Below are 17,862 nucleotides of genomic sequence, written 5' to 3'. Positions count from 1 at the left end.
ATTGCTTCAGTAACAGCATAAAGTTCTCTAACATAAGCTGATTTCTTCTGCATCAAAGGATTAAGCTTCTTGGAGAAATAAGCTATAGGGTGTTTGTCTTGACTGAGGACTGCACCAATACCGGTACCCGAGGCATCTGTTTCAAGAATGAAGGGTTTGGTGAAGTCTGGTAGTGCTAACACAGGCGCAACCGTAATGGCATGTTTCAAGGCTTGAAATGCATATGTGGCCTAAGAAGTCCATTGGAAGGCATCTTTCTTTAAGAGTTCAGTCAATGGGGCAGCAATTGTGGCATAATGGCGGACAAACCTTCTGTAATAACCGGACAGACCCAAAAAACCACGCAATTGTTTCAGATTTGTGGGAGGGAGCCAATCAAGGACTGCTTGAATCTTAGATTTGTCCATTTGAACACCCTTGTTAGAGATGGTGTGGCCCAAATAGTCAACCTCAGTGAAGCCAAAGCAACATTTTGACATTTTAGCAAAGAGGGAATGGGATCTCATGAGTTGCAGCACTTCCTCCAAGTGACTCAAGTGTGCAGACCATGAAGGGCTGTAGATTAGTATATCGTCAAAGAAGACCAAAACTGATTTTCTTAACTGAGCTTGAAAGACGTGGTTCATTAAGCTCTGAAAGGTGGCAGGTGCATTGGACAGGCCGAAAGGCATCAAAGCCACTCGTAAAGGCCTTGATGAGTCCTAAAAGCAGTTTTGAATCTATCCTCAGGCTTGACTAAAATTTGGTGATACCCTGACCTTAAATCCAGCTTGGAAAAGTATTGTGCCCCATATAATTCATCTAACAACTCATCTACTGTAGGGATAGGAAAACTATCTTTCACAGTAATAGTGTTTAAAGCCCTATAATCAGTACAAAATCTCCAAGGTCCATCCTTCTTTTTAACTAAGAGGACAGGAGAGGAAAAAGGGCTATTGCTAGGTTGGATGATGCCTTGGGTCAACATATCCAAAACCATGGATTCAATTTGAGACTTTTGACTATGAGGGTATCTATAGGGCCTTACCTTGACCGGATTGCTGCCTTGAACCAATGGAATAGCATGATCATGAAATCGGGCAGGTGGTAGACCTTAAGGCTCAGCAAAAACATCATGGAAACTATGTAGAATAGCAGTCAAGTCAGGGTGTAACCCTGTTGGATCAAAACCGGTGGCAGGATGTATTTCTTGGAACTGCAGAGTAAATGAAGCTTCAATTGCCTTCGTATTGTGAAGTCTCTTGATGTGGTGGAACTGAGCAGGGATTGGACCTTTGTGTTTCTCACCAAATAGAGTCACAAAAGTGTCTTTGACATAAAATTTGATAGACAAAGCATTATAGTCCGCTATGTGAGGACCGAGGGTCTTTAACCAAGGGGCGCCTAGAACCAATTCCGCTCCTATGATAGGTAAGAGATACACTGGGATATGCAGGATATGTCCTTGAATAGTGACAGGAAGCTCAGCTATGAATCCCAAAGTAGTCAGAGAATTGCCATTGCCCACCATGACTTTGAATTGTTCAGTGGATTGAATGGGTAGTTTGAGACAATGAGCAATGCGGGGCTGAATAAAGTTGTCAGAGCTGCCACTGTCCAATAACACACTGATACTAATGCCCTGCACGTGGCCCTGAAATCGTAAGGTACCAGCACCGTGAGAACCATTTAACGCATTCATGGATAAGTGATGCTCAGACTCGTCAACAGAGCTGGGAGGTGGGGTGGGTGAATCAAAAGGTTCGGATGGCTGAGGGGGGTCGTCATCATCATCAATCTGAAGTAGCAAATAATGGTGATTGGGGCATTTATGTGTGATAGAGAACTTGTCGTCACAGTAATAGCATAAACCTTTTTCGCGGCGCAATTGCATTTCGGCGCGTGTGATGTTGCGAACTGGGTTGGATTTTGGTGGGTTGGTGGTGGCTTTTGGTGTGGGTGACGGCAGAAGTGGTGGTTGGGGGCCATTTCGAGGGTTAAGGTTTTGGGTTGGATAGTGATAAGGTTTATGGGTGGTCGCCGGTGGTGGTTTAGGTGGTGGTATGAAGTATTTGTCTTCAAAGAGTTTGGCAAGGGCAAAGGCACGTGATCGAGAAGTGGGGGTCTGAGCAATGACGTCTCGTTTGATTTCTGTTTTGAGTCCACTGATGAAACAGTCTAGTGTGGCATCTGGGCTTAGACCTTGGGCCCTGTTAGCTAAAACCGTGAAAGCAGAGTAATAATCTGCTACAGTAGTGGTTTGGGCCAATTTGAACAGTGCCGGTCTGGGTGATTCATACGGTGACGGCTCAAATTCCATCTCTAGGGCCCGCGTAAACATATTCCATGACTGAAACGACTGATTTTGAGAAATCATTTGAAACCAGGGAACAACATCCTTCTCCATATGCACGGCGGCAATGGTAAGGCGGTGGTTGTCCGGTGTGGCATAATAATCAAAAAATTGGTCCGCCTTAAAAATCCAGTTTAAGACCTCAGATCCATCGAATATTGGAAAATTAAGCTTGATATTACGCACCTGAAATGGTTGTGTCGCCAGTGTCGGCGTGGAGTTCTTTCCACCAGTGGATGACGTCGTATGAAGAGAACTCAACTGATTCTCAACCCTTTCCAAGCGAGCATGATCCAAATGGCGTTGCTGCATATACTCATTGTGACGCCGATCTGAATCCTCCATAAATTTTTGTAAGGTTTTGTGCATTTCTGCTATGGCATTCTCCATACTCTTCATGCGAGTGTTTTCAGCCATGGTGGAAGAGAATGAAAGCATCAGTTGTTATGTTTTAAATAACAGTAAAAGATAAACAAAATAATTTGAGATAAATTGTACTATATTCTCAAACAAGTATCTAGTACAATTTTTATCTTCTGAAATTTTAGAATTAGCAAATGGAAAGGAAGATACAAGAAAATCTAACAACCATGGAAAGCTGCTAAATTCAGAGAGAGAAAAGACTAGGTTTTCATCCACTAAATTCCACCCCTATCATTTCCAATCCTGCCTCTATTTAACAGTCTGTGCTGTATTTTCTGTTAGGAATTCTCTCTCTTGTGCCACGTCTTGGTTCCTGAAAATTTGGATCATGTGACAAGTGTCCTTTTTCCACATGTGCATTAGTGATAGGAATATTCCTCTGGCCTTCTATCATAACAAATAATTTTAGTCGGAGGGGTTTTGACGAGTTTATTTTTATTCATAACACTAAAAATTTATAAATTTGGAAAATTAAAAATTTATGTTAGAAGAGAATTTTGAAAAATTTAGATAAATTATTTTAATATAATTTTTGTTGTTATAATATTTTAAAAATTAAAAATATATTAATAATAATTACTATTTTATTATTCTAAATATATATATATATATATATATATATATATATATATATATATATATATATTTATATTAAAAATAAATAACTTGTTAACTAAAATCGACAAGCTAGGATCATGCAAATTTATCACTAACCAGAGAAAGGTTGGACGATTACAAAGACAATTGAATATGATTGATTCAAATCTTTTTTATGTCTAATGTGACTAATAAGAGTCAGGGAGACTCTAGACTCAGTGAAGGTTAAATAAAATTGGATAATCTTTTATTTTACTTTTGTTCCGTACTTGTAACGCCTGTAATTGAAATTGTTATTAATACAACACTACTATGGAAAATCTCTTTAATCACGGTTGTAAAAGGTATACCATCATGCGTGACCAGTTATGATGAAGTAGGGTGTAGTAGTAAGTTCGTTATTTATCACCACGGGTGTGTGACCGTTGTGATATACTAGGTAGTGCTCTATTTATCACCACAATTATTCTAATTAACCGTTGTTAAATAGTTAAAGGTCATATGAATCTACCATGGTGAAATAATTTGTATGATATATTATATTTGACGCGTTACATATCACCACGGTCCCTTGAATCTACTATGGTAAAATAATTATTTATTTTTAACTTTTTTTATATTATTGCATATATACCCCTTATTTTTTGTACATGTATTTTATACATATATTACAAACCTAAATATTATTTACATCAAAAGTCAAAAATATGATTTACATCAAAAGTCAAAAATATCATTTACATCAAACCCTGAAAATATTATTTACATCAATCTCAAAAATATATCAAACATATTACTACAAAATCATGCTGGATCATCCTTTGACTTAAGAGAATCGAAGTAAAACGCCTAATATTTATGAAGGTCTTTATAGTCGTCGGTGGAAAATGGTGTAATGTCGGTAAACATCTACATAAAAAAGTGCAAAAAATTGAATATCACATGATTTAAAATAATAGCAAACTTAAACATTAATGTGTCATTGTAGACACTTCATGCCATATATAATATATATCTGTTCCCAAGAATCAACAATGTCGACAGAGACAATGTTTAACATATGTTTCATGACATAATACCCACACTTGTATCCCTTTGGTTGTCTCCTCGTCTACAAATTTAAACATTTCATGAATATATAACCACATTTGCATGTAATTATATATATATATATATATATATATATATATATATATATATATATATATAAATGAATATCACAAGTAATTCACTTACATTAGGCGAGATAAATGCAGACTTTTTATCTAATATTGTTCAAGTAATAGTTTTGTTACACAACCTTGTATATTGAAAACGATTTAAACATATTACACGCTAAACTAATTACAAAGTCAAAGAAAATATTATTAAAAGTCTCATAAACATAAACTTACCAAGAAATAATAAGTTTCATGTTAGGTTCAAGTGAGTAATCTAAGCAACACAATGTGGTTACCATATTCGTCTTAAGAAATATGATGATCAATTGCCCATGACCAACGAATAAAAACGAGCATATATAATTAGTATTTGCTAAAATATGGAAATTAACTATAATAAATAAGCCGTAATTTCAAAATTACTCACGAATTGATAAATGGTGTTCAGTAACATTCTTTTTCCCTTCACTTATCTGTGATGACATGTAATCTTCAATCTTTTTTTGATCATTATTTGTCCATCGAACACTATATGGATCCAAGATGACATAAATATTCGATTTATTTTATTCTATAATAATACGGTGAAAGTACATAAATGGTTAAACAAATTTCAAAAAATAAGTGAGGAAATACAAAAACTACAAATGTACTATAATGGCATATTCAATATATTCTATACTTACGTGCACCTAACTTGTAATATCCCTCCATCCAACCACTCAATTCCAAAGAGAAAATCCCTTATAACTTTAGGTCAGAATATAGGACCTCTACCCGTGGACAATGTTCTAGCTGAATATGAATTAGGTCTACAACATCCACAAGTTCTTCGGTCAATGTCCCGACTTGCGGAAGGAACAAATATGTCATTATGGATATCTATAGGGGGCAACTGAACAACTTCCTTTTGTGCTAGAACCAGGTACAACAATTATTTCAGGCAATTGATCATCATCATCTTCATGTGTACATTGTTGGATGATTCCATTAATTATCTGCATCATAATAATAACAGGAAGACAAAACAGAATCAACACAATATATATCATACATTTCAAATAAAACACTATTCTCACATACTACATACAACTCTTCTAACTTTTCCACGTCTTTCATGCGTTTTTTCGCTCCTCATCTAAATTTTCATCAAATAGTTTCCTTTGTTCTTCTAACATCTTCTCAAAATGGTCAATTTTTTCTTTTGGCGTCTGATCAATGTTTTTTCTGGATGAACTATAGTATAATCTCAGGACAACGCCTTCCCCAACACCACAAGCATGCCCCCCATGCTCATATGTTCTGATTGCTTCTATCAGTATATCATATCTTGGTTCTGGAACAAAGTAACCTTCACGGGCCGACGCAACCAACAGATCCTACACAACATGATGATATATATTGTTACCAAAGCAATTTAAACAACACATAAAATGTATATGCACAACAAATCCTACTTACAACTTTCTCAACAACTGCTCTTAAGGCATCTGAGGTGTACTCTTCATTTGGTCTTAATTGAGCCCTCTTCCACTTCTCATGTCATTACGATGGAGATGAGTTATGATAACTAATGGAGTCCTCATCTCCCATTTGTTATTTTTTTTCATTAACTGTTTTTTTCTCAAGTTTCTTATAACCCCCACGAGACAATCTAGGAGGGTATATGGTTTTTTTCCTTATTTTGTTTTCCTATTTTACTTTTATCCTGTTATAAATATAGTGAAAATATGATTAGTATCTATAAATCATAAGTATAAAATTATAAGAAAAATAAGATTAGTACTAATTGTGGATGTTTTAACCAAACGATCACAATAATGAGGGGTTTTTTAAGGTTTCGAACTTAAATCGAAGATGATTAAGGTAAAAGAAAACTTGATAAATAAGCTAATCTACTGTATCAAATTTTGACTTATCATTGATTCTTATAATTTTAATTCCCTAAGCGGATTCGATCATATTCGGTTATAATACCCACTGACGAGTGTAATTGGTATTATATGATGTATATTCCCAATTTTTGAATTAAGCAAACGAATTTAAGCATTCACGAATTAAGCAAACACGATAATGAAAATGCTATGATAACGTTATTATAATTAAGGATCATACAAACAATTGAATTTAAGCAACTTTATCCTATAAGCAACAATCGAATTAAGAAAATGGAAGTAATCGAATTAAGAAAACGAGTTTATAGGAATAACTAAAAGAAATCGAAATTAAATTAAAATTAATAAAAACCTTAAAGTGGATTTCGAATACAACAAGTTTACTATTTGGGAATTAGCTCTCCATAGTATTCGTATGCCATATTCTCTATTTCGTGAATGCTGAATAATAAATCCTAAAACTACTAATTTATTCAAATAGTGCAATGAAATTCGGGCCTAATAGCAACCGATCCCAAAAAATACAAAACCGTCCCCAAAACTAAGTAGTTTCGTAAGTCTGAACACAAATTATGTGACTCTTTTGAACTCTGAATTTGCTTCTGACTTTAACACTAAACTTGTAGTTTATCCTCTCATATTTCCAACTCATATTAGAACGTGTCAATTCGATTCTCGTAGCCTAAGTCATGACACGTACAACGAGAATGTGTAAATAACTATTTATTCAGAAAATAAGCATTGATTCAAAAAATAGGCAGAACTCAACTTAACTTTCTAAAAACCTATTAAAAGCAATTAAAATAATTTGATAAGCCATATCAAAGTCTTAGCATAAAGTAAAAGGTAATGTATTAAAACATACTGATTAGAATATAAGGGTAACTATAACCAAATCATGCTTATTCTTCAATGTTATATATAGTAAAGTCATTGATCCTGAAAATTTAGTCGAGTTGAAACATGAGGCTGCAATTATCTTGTGTCAATTATAGATGTTTTTCCTCCATCATTCTTTGACATTATGATTCACTTAGTTGTTCATCTAGTAATGGATATTAGCATTTGTGGTCCAGTTTATTTACGATGGATGTATCCCGTAGAGCGTTACATGAAGATCTTCAAAGCATGTAGCGGTAAATTCATGACCATCAAGCTATGGATAAGCTTAACGTCAATAAAACTAGAGTCGTTACCGCGCTTTTATTGTTTCCAAAGGAAAAGGGAAAAGTACGAACAAAACCCAAAGATAAGAAGTTTTCAAATCAAAACTAATAAAATGTCAGAGATTACAGGCAAGTGGGTTGGTTACACAGAGGAAAGGTGTTAGCACCCAAAGTGTCCTAGGTACTCATAGGGAGCCCTTTTTTATGTGGGTATGTGTTTTTGGTATAAAAGATGTTTGAGAAAAATAGAGTGTGGGGATGATAAAAGAATTCATTGATTATATTTTTGTGTTTGACAAGACCTTCAGACTTGTGCCTACGTACCAACATAAAAATGAGGGATCAAAACATTGTAGTTCGTGGTAACAATTTCAAAGTTGGTGAATTACTTTTAATAAAAAATTTAAATGAAAAAGGACACAAAAGGGCCAAAAATTTGAATGAAGATGTTAATTCCTTTTGTCTTTTGAAATTTTAAGTCAATATGATTAAGTTTATTTACAAATTTGATTTAAGAAAGAGTTTGAAAATTCATTGGCATAAGGCCAAAGTTTCTATTTAAAATAAGGTCTCAGTTTAAAATAAAGTTTTTGAAAATGGGGAGATTTTGAAATTTAAGAAGTGGGAGAAGATGAAGAGGTTATCCTAAGCATAAAATTAAAAGTTAAGAGTTGAAAAGATCTGACCAATGGGATGCAATCCATCAGACAAGAATGTCATATAGAAAACCCATTTTTCCTTTGGACTTTGAATCAAGCAATAATCAAGGAGCAATTAGCAATATCCAGATATTATGAAGATTAAGGTATCAAATAAAGATAGCCACATCCCAGCAAGCAATCCAAAAGCTAGCAGTCTTCTTTGTCTTCTTATGTATCAGGTTAAATATTCCTTGATCAACTCAAAGCAAAACATCAGACACAAGGTCAAAATAACAATTAGCACCAAGACAAAGTAGAAGATGAACTCAAACAAATCCCAAGAGTTGCACCAGATGAAGGCTTAGTTCACAATAACTTGGTCTCAAAATGTTGGCATTGGCCAAGTCCTTTTTGCATAGGGAATGTTTCCTAATCCTAAGTCCAAGAGTTCAGATCAAGATCAACAGTCCACCAAACATTTTTAGGGTTTTTTTGTTGTTATTAAGTATTTTAAGGTCCTAAGACCACAAACAAAACCAAAATTCACAAACAATATGTACAATAACAAGATATGGCTTAAATGAGCAAAGTGAAAATGACATAAAGATAAACAAGTTTGATGGAAATGTAAATGACAATGATTGATAAATGACTGATATTTAAATTGCATAAAGTAAATGACTTGAAAGTAAAGCAATATTAACAAGAGTTAGTCAAATGTTAGTCAAAGGTTAGTCAAGTGTTAGTGGTGTTTTTTTTTAAATTGATTAAGTCATTCTTTGGAGAACACTCAACCATCCATTCACAAGCATGGATCCTTAAACCAAGACATCTTCCATGAGAAGGGCTCAAACTTGGATAATTCAACAAGTATGCCACTAGCTCTCATGAAAGGAAAAAAGGTCAAGTTTCCACACAATACCATGAAGAATGGGAGACTTACAATCTCACTTACTAGAATGCTATGCCTTTAGGGTCAAATTTAGCTCTATGTTAAGCAATCGTAATTGGACTTATGTAGAAGTCACAACTATCTGAGGTCGGGCAATAAAAATTTAGGTGTTAATGCATGTTAGAGATTTGGCATAAAGAATCAAACCCCTAAAACATACCACACACTAAAAGAAAAGATCAAGAGGGATGGACCTATCTCAGTCATACCTGTATTAGTTCATCTGGCACAACGTCATTGATGAACCAATTAGCCTTAAGACATTAGAGATTTCATTGGTCAAATGAGGGAATGGTAAATAATAGGGATGAAGATAAAGAGAGAGGGGAAGATAGAAACACAAATTAATCAAGGGGGGATTTTATCAAATTAAAATCATTCATTCATTTTGGGAGATGAAATGTACATTTCATCAATCCCCTAAATCCAATGGTTTTAATCTAACAAAAGTCAAATCAACCTTGACCAAGGCCCTAAACAAATAGTCAAACATCACAAGACCATAAAAATGGCTCAACATAATTTTTACATATTTAATCAATCAAAAATCAATTTAAAAATGAATTAAAATACAATTTAATTTGGTCAAAACCTAAAATCTCTTCAAAACAGCAAATAAATGGCCAAGAGATTTATCCTAGGTCAAACAAGATCAAAGGACCTTAGACAAAAAATTTAATGATTTTTGAAAAGTCAAAAGTATTTTTAAACAATTAAAAATATGCACAAAAATATTTAATTCATAAAAAATATCATAATTTATCCAAAAAATAATTTTAATTCAGAATATGAAACATAAAAATATTTAAATTTTTTTGGTGAAAGTCCCATATTTTTTGGATTAAAAATGAAATTATTATGAATTAAACAAAATAAAAGGATTAAACATAAAATCGGAAATTAAAATAAAAATAGAAAAAACAAGGGCTATCAGATCTCCCTCATTAATTGAGGTGGCAGATCTGATGGCCACTCGCACGTGATTCATGGTGGACCTTGATCAATGCAATGTACGTGTGGTAATCAGAAGCAATGGTCCAGATTAGAACATCCAAGCTTGATCAGATGGCCAGGAAGTGTGACAACACACCACCGGAGCTAGGGCTCCGGTGACCTTCACCGGACTGGTCCAACTTCATCTCAATGGAAAATGAAAAACAAGGACACTATTTCAAAGAGAAAATGCTCGGGATCACGAATCTGACCTCAATTTTCTCTAATTCCAAGTATATAAAAAGATACATGGATTTGAATTTTGAGGATCATGAACTGAGTTGCTTTGATTTGACCTCAAAGTAACTCAATCTTGTTGGCTACATTGGTAGGACTTCAGCCAACCAAAAATCACAAAGAATAGTGAAGAATTGAGAGATAATCGGAGAGATGAAAATCTGGAAAATCACCTTCGAGTGAGCTTCAAACTTGCTTGATCTTGCTTCTAATTGGCCTTGGCTTGACTTCATAAGCTTGTAAGAGTTGAATTGGATCAAGGAAAAGCTTGGACTCTTGGAGTTTCAGTCTCAAAATAGAAAGATATTTGAAGCTCGATTTTCAAATGAAAACCTTCAAGATTATCCTTTAATGGTGAGGGTTTGGATTGCAGGTTCAAAGCTTGGGCAAGAGGTCCTTAATTCTGAGCCAATAGGGTATTATTTATAGGCTATGCATTTGATTTTCACACACTTCCAAAATTGGCCAAAAATAGCAATTCCCTTGCATGCTTGCATGAGCGTGTGATAGGCTCATCAAATGATGATATCAGGTCCAAAATCACTCATGTGCAATGTTGAAATCATGTCATGTGGTCATGCAAAGGAGATTGAAATGTGAATGTGAAATTCATCCAAATGAACCTTTGAAAAGAACGCATGCGCAAGTCCTCCAATTCTTGGCCAAATGAGATGATCATGGACTTTTTAGAAAGGTGAGATCAAGGGGAACAACTTTTATGTTGAAAACGTTTCCATTTTAATCTTGGATCATGATGAATTTTGAGGTGGAAGTTTGGAAAATCAAACATATTTGAAAATTTTCTAATTACCAAGTCAAATGTTCACTTCTTCCACCTTGAATAACTTTTGTTATGGGATTCAAATGGAAAAAGTTCCTTCATAAAAGTTATATCTATTTCAAACATCTTAAATTTGGTCATAAATTTGACCTCATTTGGATTTGGAATGAAGGAGTTATGCATTTTAGAAGTTGAGGAAAATCACTTGTTCAATGGTAGTGACCCAAAATGACCTATAATGTTTCCTCTTGGCATATGCCTTTGCAAGTTGAATTCGAACTTCTTATAAGCATACAAGTTTGAGAGGAAATATTTAATTTGATCATGAAACTTGAATGGATTTCATCTCATAAGAATTGAGCAAGTTATGGTCCTTGGAAGTTGACCTCCTAACTAGGGTTCAGACAAAATGACCTATAATCTTTCATCATAAAAAATGACTTTCCAAGCAAACCTAGATCTTGACCTCGACATGAAATTTGCTTATAATGTTATAAGGAGTAACTTTTATCTTGGAAGCATTTTCATATGACAAAACTTATAGGAGATAGGGTCTAGGGAACCCAGTTTTGACCAGTTGACTTTCTCTAGTCAACCACCATGAACCATCTTGTGAACTTGAAGTTCTCTTGATATTTGGGACTCATGGAGGATCATATATGAATAAGATGATCTAATATGAAGTATCCCTTGAATTTTTTTATCTAATGTGGAAGAAACTTGCTGAAGAAGTCACACAAGATACCCAGATGAATTAGGGCTTCCAAGGCAAACAAGCTTCAAACTCTTGATGAATTCTTGATCAAAATGATAAATGAAGATCATGAGGACCCATATATCATCTCTAGATTCATTTTGAACCATCTTTTGATTATTCTCCTGGCATTGAGGGTCTAAAACCCTATATATGAGCTTGATGGAGTATGGGTGAACACACCCACTACCTACAAAAGCAACAAACTATATATTGACATATTTTTTGCATTTGGGTTAGTAAATAATGAAAAATAAAGTATGATACAATGAATAATGCTTGGTGATATCTCCCAATGCAAACCCAATGAATGAGGGGTAAGGAGGATGCCAAGGTGTGATCCCAAAGCTAATGCGTATGATGAGATAGCATGAGGGATCTTAGGGTCAAAAATGGGGTCTTATAGGGTATAAGAAGAATCATCACCGTCCAGAAGCTTCGATCATTGAACGGTACATCAAATAAAATCTATTGAGTTTTGTATAATGTATTTGTCAAAAGCTAACTCTATAGGAATTCATGAATCTCGCCGTGAGGGAAGATATGACGGTAGGGGTACTCAATGTTAAATGTTAAAACTTTTATCCGAGATGTAGTTCTTAAATCAATTTGTATATATTGAATAACCTGGATGAAATTCAACTTTACTTGACCGCTCACAAAATTCTTATAAAGGAAAAATACCCTCGGATGAATGAAAAATGGTTGTTGACGGAGCATAATAAAACTTTCATAATTTGGTTTAATGAAAGTGTTTCTAAAGAGAGTACTTGTGCATCAGAGACAATTAAGTGGTTGTCACGTATGCCTAAGTTTAATGTAATTGCTTGGAGTGCATACGACATTAGAAGATATTCATTCTATACAAAATCAAAGGATGATCGTAGTCCTATACAAAATAGTGGAGTTATGGTTGAAGTTGAATCCATATACTTCTCTAGTGCCAAAGATAATAATCATGTACTGGCATCTAGAGCATATTTTGGGTTCATTGAGAAGATTGTGGAGATTGATTATGTTTATTTTAAAGTACCTTTATTTAAGTGCAAATGTATTGACAATAACACATGTGCAGAAACCAATGAATTAGGATTCACACGGATTGATCTTCGAAAGACAACTTATAAGAACGAACCATTAATCATGGAAACCCAAGCAAAGCAATTTTTTTTATGTCATTGATCCTTCTAACATTAGATTGGTCAATTGTATCTCAAGGAAAATATCTTCCTAATGAAAATCAAGATTTTAACTACGAAACCCCTTATCTTACAACACATGTATGTCAATCATCTAAAGAAAATGATTTAGATGATGTGCATGATATTCGTCGTGATCATAAAGAGGAAATATGGAAAAACTAGTAAGTAAATGTTTTATATCACTTAGTAATTTATAATTATTCATTTCAATATTTTTTATGCCTTTTACTAAAGATTTAATGTTGTTGTTGATTATCCTAGTTGATTTAAATTGTTGTTCAAATTATAAGTGTTTAACGACCCGTGACAAATCTTAGCATAGAACTTTTGGACAACCTACAAGACTTTCCATTTTGGTAGTTGCTTTTGTTGATTAATCATTTGATTTAGTTTTGTTGTAAAATTATAAGGTTTGTCCAATTTTGACTTTATATTTGGTGTAAACTATTGTTCTCCTGTGATATGGAATGATATCATGGGGAATCATGGAATTCATGCATCAAATGATATATTCAATTAAAAGAGAATTAGCATATAATGGAAAATTAATAAAAAATTAACCAAATGATAAAATGGAATATTAACATGCTATCATGGTGGATTCATACATCAATCAATATCAAGAAGCATTACATTTTAACCTAATCAAGACTTAGGCAAATTGCATGTTAATCAATGTTAATTAAAATGGTAATTAAAAACCAACGTTTAAATGGTTAAAACAAAACCTAATGAATTAAACCACTAATCATGCCAATTAATTCTAATTAGTTTTTTTATCAAAAAATATTAACAAAAATATAGCAAGATAATAAATGGAAAAAAAAGTCACAAAAATGATACCAAAAATAATGAAAGAAAATAGCAAACAGGGGGGTTTCAGCTTTGATATGGTGTGCAAGCAGAAAATTGGTGCAGGGCCCATGGTGAAGGCCCATTACCAATTTCTAGATCTGAGGCAGGGGGTGTGCTATCATATTCATGGTTCACAACAGAATAAAGCATAGGCCCATGCAGTGGAAGGCCCAAAGCAACATATGGGAGGAGCAAGGTAATGTGTTAAGATTTCAAATGAAATTCAAAAACATGCGTGCAACCAAAAACATGTTCAAATTACTTAAACTTCCTCACCACCGTCCTCCACCACGCCTGAGGTCGCCTCTGGCGGCGGCGGAACACCAAAACACAAATTAAAACCAACACCATAATCATGACAACCCGCTCATGCCAAATATATAATCAATTTCATTTGAATCCTACTCTAAAGCTCAAACCGAAGAGGAAACTCCAAGAACCCTAGAGCTTCAAAGTTAAATTAAATCACGTTTTTGAGGAATCAAAGCCCAAGAGGTTGGGTCTTTGATTCCTCTCTCCTCAACCTACAGCGTGGTGTCAAGAACGCAATGAAAAATGAAGGATTTGAATTGTCACCTTGTCGGAGAAGACAAACTGGAAACCAGAGCTCAGGTACTATTGAATCTCTTTCTCTTTTACTTTCGCTTTCTTCTTCTCCTCTTTTTCTTGTTGCTTTCCTTGTTCATGGAATTGAGTGATTTCAAGAGATATGAGGATCGAATAAGAGAGAGTTGGAGATTGTGAATACTCTAAGAGATGAAGGTTGAGGTTGAGGTTTAAGATTGATGAAAAAGATGAAAATTGAATATGATTTTTTGATTTTGAGAGAGAGTTCAGAAATCGTGATTTTGAGAGGTGAAGAGTGATTGTGTTCAAAATGAATGAATGATCGAGATTCCTGGTGAAATGGTGATCAGAGGGTTATATAGGTTGTTAGTGACCTAGGGATTGGTGAGTTCTGTTAGGAATTCAGTTAGAAAATTTCTAAACTTTATGAACTCGAGGTAGTTAGTTATTTTTGTTGGGAATTGGCTTGAGGCAGTTAGTTTATTTCAATTGTTTTGTTATGTGAGGTTAGGTTGGTGCAGTAGGAATGAATGGTTGGGATTGAATTGTTAGGTTAATTGGGATGGCATTTTGTTTTGCGAATTGTGTAGTCCCGTTGGAATGTGGTTTGTGAATGCAGTGTAAATGTTTCTTTGTTATTTTTTATGCTACATGATGGCTGTTGATTATAGAATTGCTAAGTATGATGTACGCATGTTACTAGCACTGCCTATTATTTGCTTGCATGATATGAATGCATGCTTGTTTAGAATGTGTTGCTTGTCATGCTAATGGACTAATACATACGCATGTTGTTTGTTGTCTTGATATGATGATGAACTGACTTCATGCAGACCATTGCCCTGTTGCTGCTGCTGATGGTTGGATGATTAGGACTACAACATGCTATGAATGATTGCTGTGTGGATGATATATTAGATGATGATTTGCATTGCATGGTATATTTTGATTGGTTTTGTGGTTGTATCCTGTTTGTATTAGGTTCAGCTGCTACTATGTGCATAGCTGTTAGTGTATTGCCATTGGTGAAATGATATTGATGTATGCTATGCTGGTATGTGCTATAAAGGGTATGTGGTTGTGGACTAGATATGTAATGTGGCTTCATTGAATGTCTGTCATGGGCATGTATTATAATACACTGCCTTTGTCCATGATATGCTCTAGTGATGTTAGGGTTGCTCTAAATGTATGCATATAATGGTTTGAATGCTTGTACATGGTATGTGTTATGATGGCTGACCTATGTTTGTGATGCTTTGAATGATGTTATGCTTGACTGTTGATGATTATGGATTGCAGGGCAGGCCTAGCATGGTTCCGAGGCAAGGTTCAATGCAAAGTTTCAATGCATGGCAAGTGTTCAAGGCATGACCAAGTTTCAAGGCATTTGATGCAAAAATGAAGTTTCTTGTTCATGAAGAAACATGATGATGAAATATCATGAAATGATGCTAGAATGTAGATGTAACTAGCATTAGGGTTTAAGAGATGGAAAAATGTGATAGTTGACTTTGGTTAACTGGTTGACCAAAAAATCAACAATTGACCAAAAGTCAACTTTTGTAGAAAATGCATTTTTTGATATTTTATTTTGTAATGGAAAATGTACATGTTAATTTAATGAATGAACGAACATTTATTGGATGGATGATCTTTATGATGGAATGTAAACAAGTTTGATTTCAAAATGAACCTTGCCTTAAAAACCAAGTTTAAGCCATGATCAGAAGTAAATGAATCAACACCTTTAAAATACTTGAATCACAAGGATTATGAATGCATGATAATATATGAGTTAAATGGACTAAAATAAGTGGACTAGAGACACATGATGAATCAATAACTAGTGGGCCTATAATGCAATATGAAGCATAATGGAACAATGAAAACAATGGACCAAAAGATCATGAACCAAGGAGTTGAATACACCATAGGCCTAAGATCAAATAGACTTTAAGGCAATATGAAATAAAATGAACCAAGCATACCATGGATGACACAAGGACTTGACTTAATGTTCTTGGATACTTGAATGAAACATGCCCCTTAGGATGATGACTTTGAAGGAATGATGAACCATGAACCAATGACCATGGACCTATGAACTTGAAAACACTATAGGCCTAAAATCAATGGACTAGGAATAGCCAAATAGAATGAATATGAAATGGGCCTAGGCTTTAGACCAGATGAATCATGTAGACCAAATGATCAGCTTGATGAATGACTTCCATGAGCAAAGCAAACATTTGATGTTGATGATGCATGACATGATGATCTAGAACCATCCTACAATGAATTAGGGTTTTAGTTAGCCACTAGACCAAAAGACAAAGGATATTGTCCATAAATGCCAAACATCCATGATTAGGGTTTCATCATGCCAACCATCAAATCAAGGACCTCAAACCTAGCACTAAGGCTCCACAATCAAATCTCAAACAAATGGCCCTAAGATTAGGGTTTTGGTGCACAGATGAATGCAATAATTGCAATCTTCATGAGCCAAGGTATCAAGCACAATAAATTAGGGTTTCACCCTTCTTATTCTATATCAAATGCAATCTCCATAAAACCAAGGTATCAAAATTCCAAATGATAAGCATCACCATAAATCCAGGGCTTGATTCTCAAGCAAACCCTAGGTTTCATTAGGTGTAAATAGCCACAAACTTTGAATCTACGATGATTAATGGAAAGTGTTAACATGGATGAATGATGCACATGTATGAGGCATGAATGAGTGCAAATGAATATCAAGTCAAATGTTAGATGAAAAGTGAAAAGGGGAGGGCAACTTTTGGGGTATGACACTCGTAGATCGTTACATGAATATCTTCAAAGGGTATATAAATAATCATCACCATCCGGAAGCTTCGATCGTTGAATGGTACATCACAGAAGAAGCTATTGAGTTTTGTACAATGTATTGTAAAAAGATAACTCTATAGGAATTCCTAAGTCTCTACATGAGGGAAGATATGATGATAGAGGTACTCAAGGTTTACTTGATCGCTCACGAAAGTCTTATAAAGGAAAAATACCCCCGGATGAATGAAAAATGGTTGTTGACAGAGTATAATAAAACTTCCATAACTTGGTTTAATGAAAGTGTTTATAAAGAGAGTACTTGTGCATAAGAGACAATTAAATGGTTGTCATGTATGCCTAAGTTTAATTTAATTACTTAAAGTGCATACGACATTAATAGATATTCATTCTATACAAAATCAAAGGATCATCATAATACCATGCAAAATAATGGGGTTATGGTTAAAGCTGAATCCATATACTTCTCTAGTGT

The 17,862-nt window shown here is 34.4% G+C and overlaps 1 protein-coding gene and 1 long non-coding RNA gene across 2 annotated transcripts; one reads left to right on the top strand and one right to left on the bottom strand.

Moving 5' to 3' along the window:
• Window positions 1-1,093: 1,093 nt before the first annotated feature.
• LOC127130934 (uncharacterized) lies at window positions 1,094-2,749 on the bottom strand. Its single transcript, XM_051059886.1, has one exon. It carries the CDS (start codon window positions 2,747-2,749, stop codon window positions 1,094-1,096), a length of 1,656 nt encoding a protein of 551 aa, XP_050915843.1.
• Window positions 2,750-14,022: 11,273 nt separating this feature from the next.
• On the top strand, window positions 14,023-16,202 carry LOC127127176 (uncharacterized). The gene is made up of 2 exons (XR_007805252.1): window positions 14,023-14,600; window positions 15,858-16,202. It is a non-coding gene; the product is annotated as an uncharacterized LOC127127176 (long non-coding RNA).
• The last annotated feature ends 1,660 nt before the right edge of the window (window positions 16,203-17,862 follow it).

Source organism: Lathyrus oleraceus, chromosome 3 (assembly GCF_024323335.1).
Source record: "Lathyrus oleraceus cultivar Zhongwan6 chromosome 3, CAAS_Psat_ZW6_1.0, whole genome shotgun sequence".
Taxonomy (NCBI): Eukaryota; Viridiplantae; Streptophyta; class Magnoliopsida; order Fabales; family Fabaceae; genus Lathyrus; species Lathyrus oleraceus.
This window is presented reverse-complemented; position numbering and strand designations above follow the sequence as displayed.